The sequence below is a fragment of the Oncorhynchus clarkii genome, chromosome 19, assembly GCF_045791955.1.
Source record: "Oncorhynchus clarkii lewisi isolate Uvic-CL-2024 chromosome 19, UVic_Ocla_1.0, whole genome shotgun sequence".
NCBI lineage: Eukaryota > Metazoa > Chordata > Actinopteri > Salmoniformes > Salmonidae > Oncorhynchus > Oncorhynchus clarkii.
The window spans coordinates 30755724-30772886 of NC_092165.1; the positions used below are offsets into that span (position 1 = coordinate 30755724).

The window sequence follows — 17163 nt, forward strand, 5'->3', positions numbered from 1 at the left end:
CCCTCCTAAACAAGGGGGATCAACACACATTCGTCAGGCTGTGCCGCCCTCGGCCGCTTTACACACACAGAAATCCGTGCGCGCACACACTCACACACCAACATGCGCTCACAACGGCGTACCGGTCACAGACGACAGAAACCCCACCTACTCTTCTAACAAGCAGTCTCCCTCGGTTACTTGTAATTGAGGTTTAAATCCTCTCCTAACACCTTCTCCTCCATCCCTCCAACCCGCCATCCCTCTATCCCTCTATCCCCTACACCACCAAACATGCATTATTCCAGCATAGGGCCTATAATCCTCCCAGTGGTTAACAGAGTGAGAAATTAGCTTTAGTTAAGTGGTGATTTCAGAAGGCTAAACGGCAGAGGCCCTATTGTATTGCCAGGGCTTCTCCAGGCTGGCGAGAAGAGGACCGGGCCGAGGCTTGTTAGGTCTGGAGGATTCCAACCAACACTAAGAGCTGGACTAATTCCTGGGAACGCTACATGAAGAATTAACAGCGTTCTGGCATTACATCGTTTCCGTCCTAGGAGAGGAGAGCGACAATGGGCAACCGATCAGGATGAGAGGTGTTTGAGTGTGTGTTTGTGTGTGTTCTTTCCATGTCGTAGACTGACCAGGTGAATCCAGCTGAAAGCTCTGATCCTCTAATGATGTCACTTGTTAAATCCACTTCCATCAGTTTAGATGAAGAGAAAGAGACATGTTAAATAATCCTGTTAAATAAACCCTTGAGACATGGACTGTGTGTGTGTGCCATTCAGAGGGTGAATGGGCAAGATAAAATACTGAAGTGGGTTTGACCAGGGCATGGTAGCAGGTGCCAGGCGCACCGGTTTGAGTGTGTCGAGAACTGAAACGCTGCTGGGTTGATGGTGTATCAAGAATGGTCCACCACCCAAAAGAAAATCCAGCCAACTTGACACAACTGTGGGAAACACTGGAGTCAACATGGGCCAGCATCCCTGTGGAACGCTTTCAACACCTTGTCGAGTCCAAGCCCGATTAATTGAGGCTGTTTTGAGGGCATAGGGCTGTGTGTGTGCCTCCTTACCTCCCACCTCTCCCAATTTGACAAATTCCAATATTTGGGAGAAAAAAAACGCTGTAAGGTTGATACACCCAGCACAACCACGGCTGAGAGACGGGAATACATGTAGGGAGCTGGACACCCACCCGAATGGTGTTGTGGATTTCGCTCTCAAAGCCACAGAGAGAGACATTTCTGAAGCAGCGCGTCTGCATGAAGAAGAAAAACACCCAACCAGAATATCTCTTTCAAAAAAAACCCAGAGACTGGTTTCAAATTCCACTCAAATTCAAAAAGCCTGTTACCTTTCAAATTCCTTAATACCCGAGGGCTTGTGACATAGTTGGAAGGGTTGCTCTCCTTGCCTCTGTACACCAACCTACACAATGAAGGACAGTACAAACTCCAAGAGGAGAGGGCTACCAGCGTGTGCCAAACATTTTCGGCGGCGTCCACAGTCCAAATTAGTGTCAACTTTATCCCGCTGCTGTGGTAGGAAAATGCCAAATCTGCCGCCATAAAGCGGCATGCAGTAGAGCATCTGATGTCTTCATGTGGGAAACGTGTCTGTGCTTGCGTTCGTGTGTGTGTGTGTGTGTGTGTGTGTGTGTGTGTGTGTGTGTGTGTGTGTGTGTGTGTGTGTGTGTGTGTGTGTGTGTGTGTGTCTAGACACAATTCAGCATCCCACTCCACCAAAGTAAAAACAAGTCCCCCTCAAAAACACTGCAAACCAGATGGGACCGCTTCCATCCACAAAGGAATTAAAGCGAGCCCAGTTTGAAAAGAACACCTTTGTTAGCTAGCTACCTTCTGAAATACACCTTAAGCAATATGTGCGGTGTATGGAAAGGTGAGTTTGTGGCTCACTGGGTAAATGTGCACATAACATAAATAAAAGGCTCAGGTGTTTACAGTCTGTGGGACCAAACAAACACTTACACAGAGTTTCTCCCCCCCTGACAGAGTGCATACAGAGGTGTGTTTCTCTATAGCTACACCATTTCCTGCTCTCAGTGAGACAGGGCTGAGGAACCTCGCTCTGCAGCTCTACTCAGCCACCTGACCTGAGACTGAGAGAGACTGAGAGAGAGAGAGAGAGAGACAGAGAGAGAGAGAGAGACAGAGAGACAGAGAGACAGAGAGAGAGAGACAGAGAGAGAGAGACAGAGAGAGAGAGAGAGAGAGAGAGAGCCAGAGAGAGAGAGAGAGAGAGAGAGAGAGAGAGAGAGAGAGAGAGAGAGAGACAGAGAGAGACAGAGAGACAGAGAGAGAGAGACAGAGAGAGAGAGAGACAGAGAGAGAGAGAGATAGAGAGAGAGAGAAGAGAGAGAAGAGAGAGAGAGAGAGAGAGAGGTGAAAGGGAGGCAAAATATTCTTTCAACAACTCTCCGCTGGGCATGTTTTCATTTATTTGCTTCTGTCACTCTCTTAAATCAAGTCAAATGTATTTATAAAGCCATTTTTACATCAGCAGATGTCACAAAGTGCCTGTACAGAAACCCAGCCTAAAAGCCCAAACAGCAAGAAATACAGATGGAGAAGCACGGTGTCTAGGAAAAACTCCCTAGAAAGGCAGGAACTTAGGAAGAAACCTAGAGAGGAACCAGGCTCTGAGAAGTGGCCAGTCTTCTTCTGGCTGTGCTTGGTGGTGATTATAAGAGTACATGGCCATTAAGGTCAGATTGTTCTTACACACACACACACAGACATACACACATACACACACACACACACAGTAAGGATAAAATATCACAAGATATAATTTTCAAATGAACATGGAAGTATCCTTTCCTTAGTTAGCAAACAGTCATTGTCACCCTGAATCAAGTTTTTTTTTTTTCCTATTCTCACTTATTTTCACAGCAACCGCAGCTGTTTTACTCCAATTATCTCCATCTGTCACATTCATTTTGTTGCCGACAATAAAACAATACAAGATATGATACTGTATTATATTAATACGTCAAGGCGATTAGAGTAAAAAAATAAATTAAAAAGAGGAACAACCCCTAGAATTATCCTCGGAGGTCGTGTCTATCTTTCAGGGATAAAACTTCTTTCGGCACAATTATCTCCGGGCTGATGACAACGCGGCTCGAGTGAGGCCCGTTTAAAATCTCCGAGCCCAATCTCCCATCACTTGCTAGAGCTGTCAAGCCCTGGTTCGTTGCCTTACTCCACTCCTGTGTTGAGCGTCTGTCGGCTCTAAAATATCTTTGTTTTGGCCGCGGCCCCAGACTCTCCATGCTGGTAAAAGCTCTGCATTTAATTCTGTCGTTATTTTCAAATGACTGGGAGACCACCAGATTCTCTCTCCCCGAAGAAAAACACACACACTCATTCTCTCCCTCCCTCACTATTTCTCTCTCATCTCTCTTGCGTTTGTGTATAAGGAGAAACACACACACACACAGACACACATTGCCTGTGTGAAGCCTTTGCCAAAACCACAAGTGAAAGGCCAAAATTCCATGAGCAAAAGCTTGAACTCAGAGGGGCTATGAACAGAAAGTTTGAGCTGAGGACTAGAGTAGCTTCAGTAAAAGGTGTATTAACTGAGCTCTACACCTAGTCGATGGGCCCCGTGGGGTAGTTAAATGGGCTCAGTCTGTAGGGAAAAGACCAAAAGTACAACAAGGCACTTATACAACGTTTGTTAAAACACTGTCTGGATAGAATACTGTTGGCTTTACCACACCAAACAAAAGACTCTAACCTCAGTGATGTCACTAACAATGCCCCCAAAGAGAATCTAAATCACCCAGGGTTCACTAGCGAGATTAAAGCAATACCCAAGACAAGATTCACTCATAATGAGTCGTGTACAGCCAGAGAAAACTATGAAAACTACCAACAAACTATGAAGAGAAAATAAAATGCAAGAGAATAAATAAGAGCCTTGTGAAGTATAATACACTTTCGAGACAATATTTATTTTGGGGGGGGGGGGGGGGTATTATTCAACATTGACAATACCCTCCATTTATCTTTCACTGAGCCTGTATCTTCTACATATTGGTCCAAACAAAGTGGCTTGCTTTCAGACAAATAAGTGAGGTAAACAATAGATTTGAAATGGCTGTCTACAGCATTTAGTCCGGCTCCTGTTGTGTGTTGTCTCGTCACACTGAGGCAGGGTTCCTCTGGAAAGGCATCCTTCTATTCCTCTTATTCCTCAGCAATTAAAGTAGATTTTTGCGGGGAGCAGTAAGAGAGCAAAGCAACAAAAAAGAAGCTCCTACAAAACACACAAATGTCTTGTGCCATCCATCCACCTATCCTCTGCATTCTCTGTCTCTCAGTAAAACTACTACAACCTCATCCTCTCCCTCCTTCCCGCACCCTCTCTTCAACTCCTCACCCCCCCCCCCCCACCACCACCACCACCACCCCCCACCCCCACCCCTGCTTCGACAACCGCCCTCTTCCCACCAATCACATCCCTGACGCCAGGACATCAATTCTCGCAAGTCGCAGAAAATTAACATGCATGAATGCAAAAAAGCCTGATCAGGAGTAATTAACACGGCTTCATATGCAAATTTTATTAATGCAGAACTACAAAGTCATTATGCAAATGTAACTTTCGTCAAGCCTCTTGACAAATATTCAGAGCTCCAGTCAGAGAACAGGTTTCTCTCTCTCTCTCTCTCTCTCTCTCTCTCTCTCTCTCTCTCTCTCTCTCTCTCTCTCTCTGTCACTCTCCCTCTCTCTCTCTCTCTCTCTCTCTCTCTCTCTCTCTCTCTCTCTCTCTCTCTCTCTCTCTCTCTCTCTCTCTCTCTCTCTCTCCTGCCTAGCAGAGAGAATGTATAATAAGTCTGTTAAGTTATTTTAGACTTGAGGGATGGATTGGCTTGTAGTAGAGTTACAGCAAGAGCAAGTTAGCACGGTTAGTGTGCTGATGACCAAGTGTGTGCGTTTGTGTGTTTCTGTGTGCACGAGTGCATGCTTGTGTGTGTGTGTGTGTGTGTGTGTGTGTGTGTGTGTGTGTGTGTGTGTGTGTGTGTGTGTGTGTGTGTGTGTGTGTGTGTGTGTGTGTGTGCGTGCGTGCGTGTGCATGCGTGCTCGTGTGTGTGATTAGAGAGCTGGCTGAGGCTAATGGCTGTTTGGCTGTTTGGCTCTGGAGCGAGGTAATGAACCTGTGATGTGAGGGAGGGGAGTGGGGGGGGGGGGGTGATGAGAGGAGAGAGTGAGAGAATGTATGAATATGCATGAGGCTCACTGGCTTTGATGATTAAAGAAAATTTTAATATTTAAATGAGTGCATGCAAAGTGATTAACTCGGGAAAAAAAGGCAACGAGGCAAAAATCTAAAAAGGATTTTGAAGATGCTAAGAAGTACACAAGATGCAGCTTTCCTTTTTTATGGTCTATTAATGACTAAAACTACTCTCTCTGCTTCACGCTTCCTCTCTCTTTCGCCCCTGTCTCTCTCTCTGGTCTTTTTTCATCCGTCTTTGGAGCTGGTCCAGGCGGCAGGATTTAGAGACCAATTCAAACCCAGTATAAAGGTAGCACTTTCCTGGGTTTGGAAGTAGTGGATTAAGGAGGAGGAGAGGAGAGGGGGAAGAGATTTTTTTTTTGAAAAAAAGAAAAGCAAGCCGAGTGCATCTCACCAAAGGGGTCTTCCTCTGCAGCGTGTAAGGCCAGCTAATCGCTGCAGAAGCACGTTTCTACGCAAACAGCACAGCCCAGGCTGGCCAATCCATTACCGATTAGTGCAGGCATCACTTGCGACAGCCACCTATGTGTAAGTGTGTTTAAGTGTGATTGTCTTTGTGTGTTTCACGTGGGCTACTGCAGGCTGATACTGAGGAAACATAGTCTGGCTACTGACAAGAAACAAGCTGTAGAAAAGATTGGCTCATTACAAAGGACAACTAATAATGCAGACATGAATGGTAATTGGAGATTTTGATAAAACTAAAATGCATCCCTGAAGATGTGTGGGTTATTGATGCCACCGTCGGTATGTTAGATCAATCCTACAGAAGACTAAAGACTCGGGCCGACGGGTTAGTGTTTGTACATGCCTGAACGTGTGTGAGCGTGGCACCCTGAGCCAGCGCTTGGCAACCCCAGCAGCGGATTAAATATGCATCAGGTCTTCATCTCACACTCTGACACTTTATTTGAAATGCATGTGAACAAAACCCCTCTCATCACAACTTCGTCAACAGCACTACCTAACGAGGGAGGGGGGAGAGAGAGAGAGAGAGAGAGAGAGAGAGAGAGAGAGAGAATGGAAGGAAGGAAGGAAGGAAGAACAGATCAACTGTGTCTGTGTGTGTGTGTGAGTGAACGGCTCGCAGAAGAGAGAGAGGGAACGGAACGAGACAAAAGTGGGCAATTACCACTTCAAAAAGGGGCCGCTCGGTTCCAGACACTCGTGGCTTTATTGAAACAACAGAACAACAAGAGAACCAGCCCTAGTAATGGCTCCAGAGAAGCACATTAAAAATCAAACGCACATTGACTCCCAGGCCTGATCTCCACACATCGATCCTGGCACAGCCACAGCTCCACGCCCCAACGCACACAGCGCACACAAAAAATACAAACGTGTGTAGTGTTATGGAAACAGATTTTTAATGCTTTACGGTCCATGTTGTGTGATTATTTATTTATTGTAGATGTGTGTTTGTATGAGAGTGTGTGTGCGCGTACGTGTGTGTGTCCTCAAGGAATAGGGGACATTTGGTGTATCGCCTAGAGACTGTGCCCCTGTCATCTTTGAGGTTATGCCAGCCTTCCTGTCCACACTGCAGTACAAGTCACTCAAATACGGTTGCCTTTTCCAATATCCTCATTCACCCTACGAATATTGCACTAAGATATTGAAATACTGAATATGTATTTAGAAAAAGTGAGTGTGAGCAGGTGTGTAATGCCCTTTGAAACACACATCGCTGTGGGTTTGCAAAAGTGATGCAACCAAACCACATAGCCCATCTGTGTGTTTGAGAGAGAGAGAGAGAGAGAGAGAGAGAGAGAGAGAGAGAGAGAGAGAGAGAGAGAGAGAGAGAGAGAGAGAGAGAGAGAGAGAGAGAGAGAGAGAGAGAGAGAGAGAGAGACAGAGAGAGATGTGGATGCCCCTACAAAACTCCAGCCCTCCCTCCTGAAAGAAGAAGACATAGCCTGAGGGCTCAAACAGCCAGTGAGCACATCAGTGAGATGGGCAGTTGAGGTGTGATAGGAGGAGAGGAGGCTGGCAGACTGGGCAGACAGCTGGCATGGGGAGCCTTTCTGACGCAACACCGCTCTCTGGGCACGGTCTCAAAAGTAGGTAGGCAGGAAGTGTGCGTAGGTGCATGTTGCCAGGTGTTATGGCGTCGCCGTCAAAGTGAACTGTGTATGAAGTGAACCAGGCCTCGGAGACACAGTGTACGGCGGCACCAGTGGAGAGGTAGCGTCCCTGTCAGAGCTAAATATCTTTATAAATATAGCATGTCTTTTGAAATATTCAGTTGGGGATCTGGTGAGAGAGAGGTCAGCTATAACTCCCCCCAGGCACCTGTTAGCCTGTGTGTGTGTGTAAACCTCTCGGACTGATTCCAGACCTGCTTAGAGGCCAGACGGAGGGGGAACGGACACACCTGTGTCTTTACTGTACCAATGTCTGTGTACCAGGACCTCGCGTACCAGATATCTGACGAGCGAAACGTTGTGGTGTACACGTTATGTATCGAACGTGTATGGTAGAACGCAGCTGTGTGTGGAAGGACTGGAACGTACGTGTGTGTGTGTGTGTGTGTGTGTGCGTGTGTGCGTGTGTGTGTATACATCACACACATGGTTAGGGTTGATCTTTCCATTGATTGCACTGCACGGAGGACAGCTGTCGTGTCTTTGTGCCAGCCTTTGTATCAGACACAAATCAAATATTATTTGTCACATGCGCCGAATAAAACACCGGTAGATGCGTACTTACAAACCCTTAACCAGCAATGCAGTTCAAGAAATAGAGTTTAGAAAATATTGACTAAATCAAATAAAATTCAACAAATGAAATAAATAAGAAACACAAGAAAATGACATAACAATAACTAGGCTATATACAGGGGGGTACAGGTACCGAGTCAATGTGGGGGAGAACTGGTTAGTCGAGGTCATTTGTAAACTGTCTATGTATAGATAATAGGCAGCAAGTAGCAGCAGTGTAAAAACAAATATAGGTAGACCTTAGACAGTCCCAACAGTGATCTCCCCAGATACACTATGTGGGCTTCTGGCATCTCTCTCAAAGCAACAAATGGGACACTATGTGCTCTCCTTTTCCCCAAACACAAAATCCTGTTGGCTCCAGCCCGAATCCTGTTCCTTCTCTTAATTCTTGGTGCGCCACCAGAAGTGCTCCCCCTTCAATCTTGGTGCGACACCAAAAGTGCTCCTAAAAGCTTGCCTTTACCACGCTGCCAAACCGAAACCAAACATAGCACTTAAAAACATCTACTGTACAAACACACATACAGTGTGTGTCAAGCGGCAACACGTCAGCCTAAGAAGGTATCCAGCTAGCGAGGCCCCCTGATTGCTGAGAGTGGCTGTGGCCCATTTTGACTGGGAGCTTTTCCACTCCTGTCCAACTGGCCTTAGTTCAAATGTCTGAATTAAACCCTGGATGACGAGTGTTTAAGAGCAGCACACCACGGTGTTAGGTGCTGTTACACCCTCTGCTCTGATGAGGTGAAAAGCAAAGGAGTGGGATTTTTTTCTCTTTCTCTCTCCCCCCTTCGCCCTCTCGCTATCTCCTCTCCTTCACCTTCTTGCTCTCTCTCTCTCTCTCTCTCTCTCCTCTTTAATCTCTCTCTCTTTCATAACTGAGCCTGGTCCTTACCGACCAAACTGTCACAGTTCCACAGCCAGGGGCTTATGGGTAAAGTGGCTCTGTCACCTGAGTGTCTCGGAGCTGTGACACCTTCCTCGCGGATCTCACAACTCCCAAAGTCCTCAACTCTCCTCAGCACTCCGACATTCACAGGTTTGGTGACTAAGCTGCAGCACAGTCCCTCCGGGCCAGGTTATTAACCACATGACCCTTTCATCCTCACAGTACTTCATATGGCCCTTTGAGACTATTGTAAAAGGATATTAAGACCATATAAGCCTTTTCAAAAGGCCCAAATGAAAATGGTATGAATGCATAGCACACATAACACAAGGCTGATTGGTTTGGAGACGAGGTCATTTGGTTCCCTTATCCAATGGAACGCCCGCTGATTGCACTTACATCAGGAGAGGAAAGAAATAGCCTCACTCTAATCTCTGCTCATCACTCTCTCCCCAAGACCTCCAATTACTGTGCAATTAAATAACGACAGGACAGGAAGGACTTAAATGCTCACTCTCTCTCGACAACTCACTCACTCACGCAAACTGTTAAGGGGCGGAGGTGGAGACATTTTGATCGCTTAATGACATACAATTGACCAGCTCAGTGCAATCTGACAGTCTGGGTTACTTCCGCAAGCGTTCCCCAGGCGAGAGGCTTTCTCTCTAGGTGTTAACCTGCTCGAGCCACAGGGTAGGTGCGCGTGTCCCAAATGCCACCCTATTCAATATATAGTGGACTACATTTGACCAGGGGCCTCTCTCTCTCTCTTTCTCTCTCTCTGTCTCTCTCTCTCTCTCTCTGTCTCTCCTCTCTCTCTCTCGCCCACAGCGGTGGGGCTCTCCTAGCCCCGGGCTATAGTGGGAATGTCATATTTTATTTAATTAGGGTCTATTAAACATAATTAAATTGCGCCGAAATTTAAGACAGCTAAGTGGCAATATAAGGTGGTCGCTGAGCAAGGCTCCGTGTCCTGCTGATACCGGAGCGTCAGAGAGATATTGAATTGAACCCTGGAGTGGTTCCTCTTCCATGTCTGTCCTATATACTCATAGATAACATTGACTTTCCTCACAGCAGGCCAAGGGAGGGGAGGAAGAGAAGGATCACTGTAAAGGGAATGGAATATGAGGTGTTGCAGGTGCGTGTTTGACCCCCCCCCCCCCCCCCCCCCCTTGATATGAGTTGTGGAGATCAAAGCGGTTGCGTTTTGTTTTTATGATCATCAGCCTGAAGGGAGGAGGCGTTGGCCTGTTGTGTGTAATACTACCCTCTGCTTTCGGATATTCTCCGTGTTACGTTTCATCCCCAGGTTTACTCAATAAATACATACAAAACGAGGTCTTCTCAGTCTACTGTACTGCAAACACACTCCGGGTGGCTGGTGTTTATCGCAAACACAAGACAAGAGAAGAGAAGACAGAAAAAAAGAAGAGCTGTGTGGCGTGTCACGTGACAGGAAGTGATCGCTAAGGCCTGGCCCCTCCCCTTCCTGTGTGAGAGCTGTCAGTCACAGGGCAGGTATGTAGTGTGGTGATGAGATGGGGTCTGACGGCTGGGTGAAGCACGGGAGTGTCCAAGCTTGTCAAAACAACCTGTCCGCTAGGGAGTCTCCTCTCTCTCTCTCTCTCATCCAGACACACAGGAACACATCAAACTGCTGTTTGGACGTGACGACTCAACAGAACAGCGAGAGGAGAGGTCCTCAGAGCACAGAGACTCATAATGCTGTTCTGTCCACAATCAGCTGCTACTATCACTGTGGAAGCTGAAAAACCTCCCACACTCCTCTTTTATGCTCTCTCTCTCTCTCCCTTCTCTCACTCCCTTTTTCACCACTAGAAGATGACAGATGGATATATTATATTAAAAGAGAGGGAAAAAAAACAAATTCATGAAAAATGATCGGTGCTTGGAGAGCAAAGATACCACTTCTATTTTTAAAAAGCTCGCTGAGAGTATGAGTGTTTCTTCTTTTTTTTCCCTTTTCCATTTCACGTTGAGAACAAATGGAAGTGGAAAGGTTTAGCATAAAAGAATACTTTACCCTGCTGGGAGGCAATTATAAATGGTGGTCGGCTGCAGGCTTGTGTTTAGCCCCACGCACAAGCTGACATTCAAGCTTCTTAATCACTTTCTGAGGACGCCTCCTCCTCGCCCTGCTTTCTATCCCTCGCACCCCATTCTCTCTCTCTCTCTCTCTCTCTCTCTCTCTCTCTCTCTCTCTCTCTCTCTCTCTCTCTCTCTCTCTCTCTCTCTCTCTCTCTCTCTCTCTCTCTCTCTCTCTCTCTCTCTCTCTCTCTCTCTCTCTCTCTCTCTCTCTCTCTCTCTCTCTCTCTCTCTCATGGAAGGCATAAATGTATTTATAGAAAACCTTAATATGATTTGCATAGGCACATTTCACCTGTCGTTATTTTAATCCTCCTGTTATCATTTATGGGGTTGATTTCTAAAATACGCTTGAAATGAAATGCTTGCAAAAATTATATTTTGCTTGGAAATATAAATATAAATTATATTTAGCTTGGAAATGGAAATAGAAATATTAAATGTTATTTCTGTAGTTTAATTTACTATTGATATACACGTCCAATTTAACCTCTAACATGGTTTTCCCTTTTAGTGTAAAAATTGTTCTGTTGCTAGAATATATACTGTGCAATTAGAATTTTTCACAAGCATAATTGAGCTGACTTCACAAAAAGACTATGCAGTAAGATAGCTGTTAATAATATGTGCATATCACATAAAAAAAAACAGTGTATACAAAATAAATCCTCTTAACGTGACCTCAAATTAACAATACCAATCAATTAGTGCACATGCCTCAGTACACTTCTCAAGGCATGCTATACGCACCAGCTGTGCGATGTCATTAAGTAGTGGCCTATTTGCAACCTATCACGTTTTTCTCCTTGGAGAATAAGAGTATAAAATGAAGAAAAAAAATGAAGATCAAGCTTCGATTTAAGACATATTTTTTTGAACAAGCCTCAAATTACCATATAATCATGTTTTATCTAAACAGTTGAAGTGCACAGGGAGCTGCTGAGGGATGCCTTCTGAGGCAGAGAGGAAGGGAAGTTCTCAGAAGTGTACAGAGACACGGTGTTAAAATATTGATAAAGTTCCCCTAAACGCTAGTGTTGTACTGAACCGGCCAAACCGCAGAGCCACACACTTCAGAGCGCAGGATTATACACACACGCAGTCGCAGACTTGGGAGTGCACATGTTGAAGTCGCACACTCACTGCAGAATAGTATTGTTGAGTTCTAAAATATTACACAGTAGCTATCAATCCGTTGTTACATTTTTTTTTTAAATGTTAAAATGCATTCGAGGGCAATATGAAAATATTCAGATAAACCTTGACATAAGGTCTTTGTCTCCAATGACTACCAGTCTCAATGAGGAAGCAGAGTGAAGAAGCATGGTGGCTACTGGGTCATTTTGCCACTTCCTGATTACTAGGAGACGTGAGGTATTTTGCGATGGTGGTGGAGAAGAAATTGTCTTTGCTCCCGCTGGTTAACTTCACAAATAACGATTTGCAGAAGAAGAGGAAGAGGAGGACAAGACAAAAATCCAAATAAAAGCTGTAATGATGAAGACCGAGTGAGGCAGTGTCATAAACCTGCGTTGGTTTCTCCTGGCAACGTTGTCCATCCCAGAATATGATTGTATTTCATGAGACCCATTTCCCTCTGGGTTTCTTTGTGGAGGACTTGACTTGCCTGAAAGATAACTGTGGAGGAGAGGAGCTCCCTCTCTTCTCTCCCCCATGCTTCCAGCTGGTCTAAGCTAAACTGCCTCTTTACCCCCACTGAATGGGGAACTAGCTCTTTTAATCCTGCTCGGTTTTCCCTTATTTTTTTCTTGCCTATATAAATCTTAATGAGCTTTTCACCTTTTAAGCAGATGGCTTAGGCTGGATTTCTCCATGAGAGTAGGGGTGAGTCTCTGTCACGTTTTGCACAATTTGTTTCAACTAGCCGAGTCCTTGAGGGGGTTTTAGGGCTTTGAGTGGGTAATGTGCTGTTTCTCCTCTCTCCTCTGTCCTCTCTCGCCGTTCGGCACGGCACCCGCTCTGCCCTAATGAAATCAGCTCACTCTCTCCCCTTTCTATTTCTCTCTCATGACGGGCTGAGCACTATCACAATCACAACAGGAAGCCCCTGTCTGGCTGCTACAGAGGTAAATGAGAGGAGAGATAGTGTGTGTGTGTGTGTGCGTGCGTGCGTGTGCGTGTGTGTGACCTACCTGCCAGGGCACTCTCCTGCTTGGGGCAAATTCCTTTGGTGGGCGTCACCATCAGCCTATCATCCTCTTCCTCCTCCGGTGTCACCTGGATTCCGATTTCCACCGGTTCCACCACTTTCCTCAGCTGGCTGTGACCGTGGCGACCCTGGTTCTGCTGCTGCTGGTGGGGCGGGGAGGGGCTGCTGCGGTCGGCGGCCATCTTGTCGTAGCAGCCAGGACCTTGCAGTAGGGCCTGGCACTGCTTCTTCTTGTGCTCGATGAAGAGCAGGATGTCTCCCAGGGGGAAGTTCATCTGACACTGGCCACAGGTGAGCAGGTCGTGGTCCCCCAGCCCCATGGCCAGGCTGTCGGATAGGCTGGGGTCCAGCAGGGCCGGGTGGGACAACAGGGGGTGGGGGTGAGGTTGAAGGTGAGGGTGAGGTTGAGGGTGGGGGTGAGGTTGGGTGAGGGAGTCAGACACGGAAAGTCCGCCATCCACATGGTCAGCCTCCGCCGCTGAGAAAGAAAGTGAGAGAGAGAGAGAGGGGGGGGGGGGGTTATTATAAATAGTGAGATTTGTTCTGTGGAAGTGTAGAACACAGCTCTGGGTTATAGCAGGGGTTCCCAGACGTATTCACTCGGGGCCCCCCTTCCAGCATTGGAGAACATGACACACACTGTTCACGCCCCTCTAATTTTGCAGGTTTATAGCTTATTTCCTGCAATTCTGCGCATGTTGTCATGGGCTGCAAAGGAAATGTTGCACATTTTAAAGCTAATTTTAAAAAATAAAAAAAACGTTAGATGACAAGATAAAAAACGTTAGATGACAAGATAAAAAACGTTAGATGACAAGATAAAAAACGTTAGATGACATGGGCTTGTTGATCTGGACATTTCTGACAAGGTATGGTATGGTATGCCATGACTAACATGACAAGAGGAACTGATTTTGAACTTGCACCTTCAGCGTTATACTATTACAACTTTCAAGAGTAAGTTTAAAGGGGGGGGACTTCTGAGCTCCCCTGCCAACCCACTGGGTTATAGGACTATGTCTGAAAGAAAGAGAGAAAGAGAGAGAGAGAGAGAGAGAGAGAGAGAGAGAGAGAGAGAGAGAGAGAGAGAGAGAGAGAGAAAGAGAAAGAGAAAGAGAAGAGAGAGAGAGAGAGAGAGAGAGAGAGAGAGAGAGAGAGAGAGAGAGAGAGAGAGCGAGAGACTGGCATTTTCTACAACCACAAAAGCCCTGCAGATCTGCTGGCTGATTCTGTTACCTAGATAAACAGAGACTCACAAACCGCAGACAACTGCCCTCTACTCCCTCTCCCCCTTCCTCTCTCATATCCTCCATTTTGAAATATCATCCTACACCTTTCAACACGTGGCTACAATCGCCTCTTTGTAGTCCGAGGCTCTTGTTCGGTGTTGCCACCTTCACACTCTTACAATAAAACCTCTCTGACTGCCACTTCTCGCTGCGCCTCTTCATCTCTCCCTACTTCCTTTGCCTGTTTCTCTTCACCCCACTGACCTTAGCTGGCTAGAGCGTCTCTCAGACACATGCCAACTTCAGCCAGCGCTGTGCTGTTGTTCGTCAGGCTTTGAGCTGCGCTGAGCAGAGTGTCTCTCTACCGTACTGTACTACTGTGCTGTCTTGTACTGTGGTGCACAGGGTTCAAGTTCATGTGTGCAGAGAGCATGTTTGTAGATACGTGGGGCTGTATATAAACTGTGATGCTATCGCCACGGCAATCATAGCTGAGATGTTATCCTCACACACACACACCAGCGGCGAGGGGTAAGAGAGAGGGCGGGAGAGAGAGGGCGGGAGAGAGAGGGCGGGAGAGAGAGAGGTCTCAGGGAGAGAGATAAAGTGGTACGCAGAAGAGAAGCTGGGGGTGAGGACAGAGGTAAAGACAGGTTGACAGGTTAAGAGAGAGAGAGAGAGAGAGAGAGAGAGAGAGAGAGAGAGAGAAGAAGGGATAGAGAAAGAGGGGGGTTTGAGCAACTGATAAAAAGAGGTTGATTTTTTAAAAAGCAAGGGTAAAAGATATAGGTAGCGTGAGCCCCTGGCATGCTGCTCAGGTAGCCCTGTTTACATGTCCCCCAGGACTCTCTCCCTCCTTCACTAATTGTAGATGATGGATCACCAGCAGGCTGTGCATCCTTCTGCCATTTGTATAAGCTCCAAATTATAAATGCAGACAGGTTTGTAATGTCGAACTGAGCAAAGGCCTCTGGATATATGATCACACCTTTAGCATGTGTTTGTTTTGCTCATGTTTATTTTTTAACAGAAACAGCCACAACGGGTTAAAAACATCATCCCCAATTATTACCACAGTCAAAAGTGTATACAGGACATTCAGTGAATGGAAATACTGTGTTTGATTTTATTCAATGGCATTCAATACTTCTACTTTTAATATCATACATGATTATTATGAACTGCCATACCTATGGTCCCTGTAGTACATATGGAGAAGAAAAACAACTCATTTTTGTATTCTATTGCTTCCCTGTGATGTAAAATAGCCATTGCCTGATCAATGCCGGATGACCCTGTCGTGGAAGACATGAGGACAGGTAGGTGCATTTTGCCTCGGCTTCACTTTTCCAGCATCATATCTAGATGCACGTAGCATTACGGTTGACATGCAACCATTGTGTTGTATGATCACACACAGGAGTGTGCGTGTGCGGGTGCGTGCGTGTCATGGCCTGTTCCTGATTTCCCCCCCCACACACACACACACACACACACACACACACACACACACACACACACACACACACACACACACACACACACACACACACACACACACACACACACACACACACACACACACACACACACACACACACACACAGAGCCGAGGTGCCCTGCAGGCATAGGCAGGCCATCTGTGCATCAAATTAGGCTGCAGTGGTTCTCCTGTGTAAATGAACAAGCCACAGAGATCAGCCCACACACACACACACACACACACACACACGCAGTTATTAACAATTGTGCTATCAGGCACTCACTTTGCATTGCATTGTGGGAACTGAGGTCGATTTCCTGCTGTGAGTAGAGAGGTGTGGTGACATCAGGAAGTGACTGTAGACAGCTCAACACACTCTGATCAGGACCTGTCAATCACAGCCTAGCTAAATGTTGCTCTCTGATTTACCCTGGGAAGGTATTCAGAGAAGTCTAAAAATCGCTACCTGAAGGATTCGGCTCCTATAGACCACAGAAGGACATCAGTAGTGTCAGTGGTGTTAAGCCTGGGCTGACTAGGCTTTACTCTGCACTCTAGAAGACTGGCATGAGTCAAACAAACAAACACTTTCAGATTGTGTGGGATTGGATCAGTGAACTGTGCTGAGATTCTAGGACAGTCTATGATGGCGTCTGCACGCACGCTGTTGTCCACGGCACCCCTTGCCTACCACCCCCCCGATAACCATGCTGTCACCTAGGTTACATTACGTCTCATCATTCTCTCTGATCCCTCAACAAATACTTCCTATAATTCCATTAGAGCCTCAGAAATGTCAAATGTTACTCATCTTCATCCAGCACGCTCCGCAGAGAGGAGGCGTGCGTCGAATTAGAGCCCTATTCCCTATCTAGTGCACTAGGGTGTTGATTTGGATACAGCCTACAGATTAGGGGACGCGAAGGAGAGAGACAGAGAGACAGAGAGACAGAGAGAGAGAGAGAGAGAGGGAGAGAAAGAGAGAGAGAGAGAGAGAGAGAGAGAGAGAGAGAGAGAGAGAGAGAGAGAGAGAGAGAGAGAGAGAGAGAGAGGGTGATGTGTTCACAGTCGGGTTTAAATATAACTTAAACCTGCAGTATATAGCATGTACTGAGATATACTCCATCTGGCCTCATGCAAACTGAAGACTCAATGTGTTTGACCTGTATTAAAGTCAGTGGCTTTTTGAGAAGAAAAGACAAGCTGATATAAGTGTCCGTTTGTTTTCTAGCTGACATGTTCTCTGTGGCTTTTGTCTCCGGGACACAAAATTAGCAGGTCTTGATGAGGTTGGTAGGTTGTTGC

General features: G+C 46.3%; 1 protein-coding gene across 4 annotated transcripts in view; it reads right to left on the minus strand.

Moving 5' to 3' along the window:
- LOC139375022 (B-cell lymphoma/leukemia 11B-like) overlaps window positions 1-17163 on the minus strand; it is a 62341-nt gene that overhangs the window by 31605 nt on the left and 13573 nt on the right. For 3 of the 4 annotated variants that reach the window (XM_071116386.1, XM_071116385.1, XM_071116384.1), the window contains exon 2: window positions 13130-13624. The exons of the other annotated variant lie outside the window; for it this stretch is intronic. In XM_071116386.1, coding sequence (XP_070972487.1) covers window positions 13130-13624 — 495 coding nt within the window. The remainder of the gene's footprint in view (window positions 1-13129; window positions 13625-17163) is intronic. 4 annotated transcript variants of the gene reach the window in all.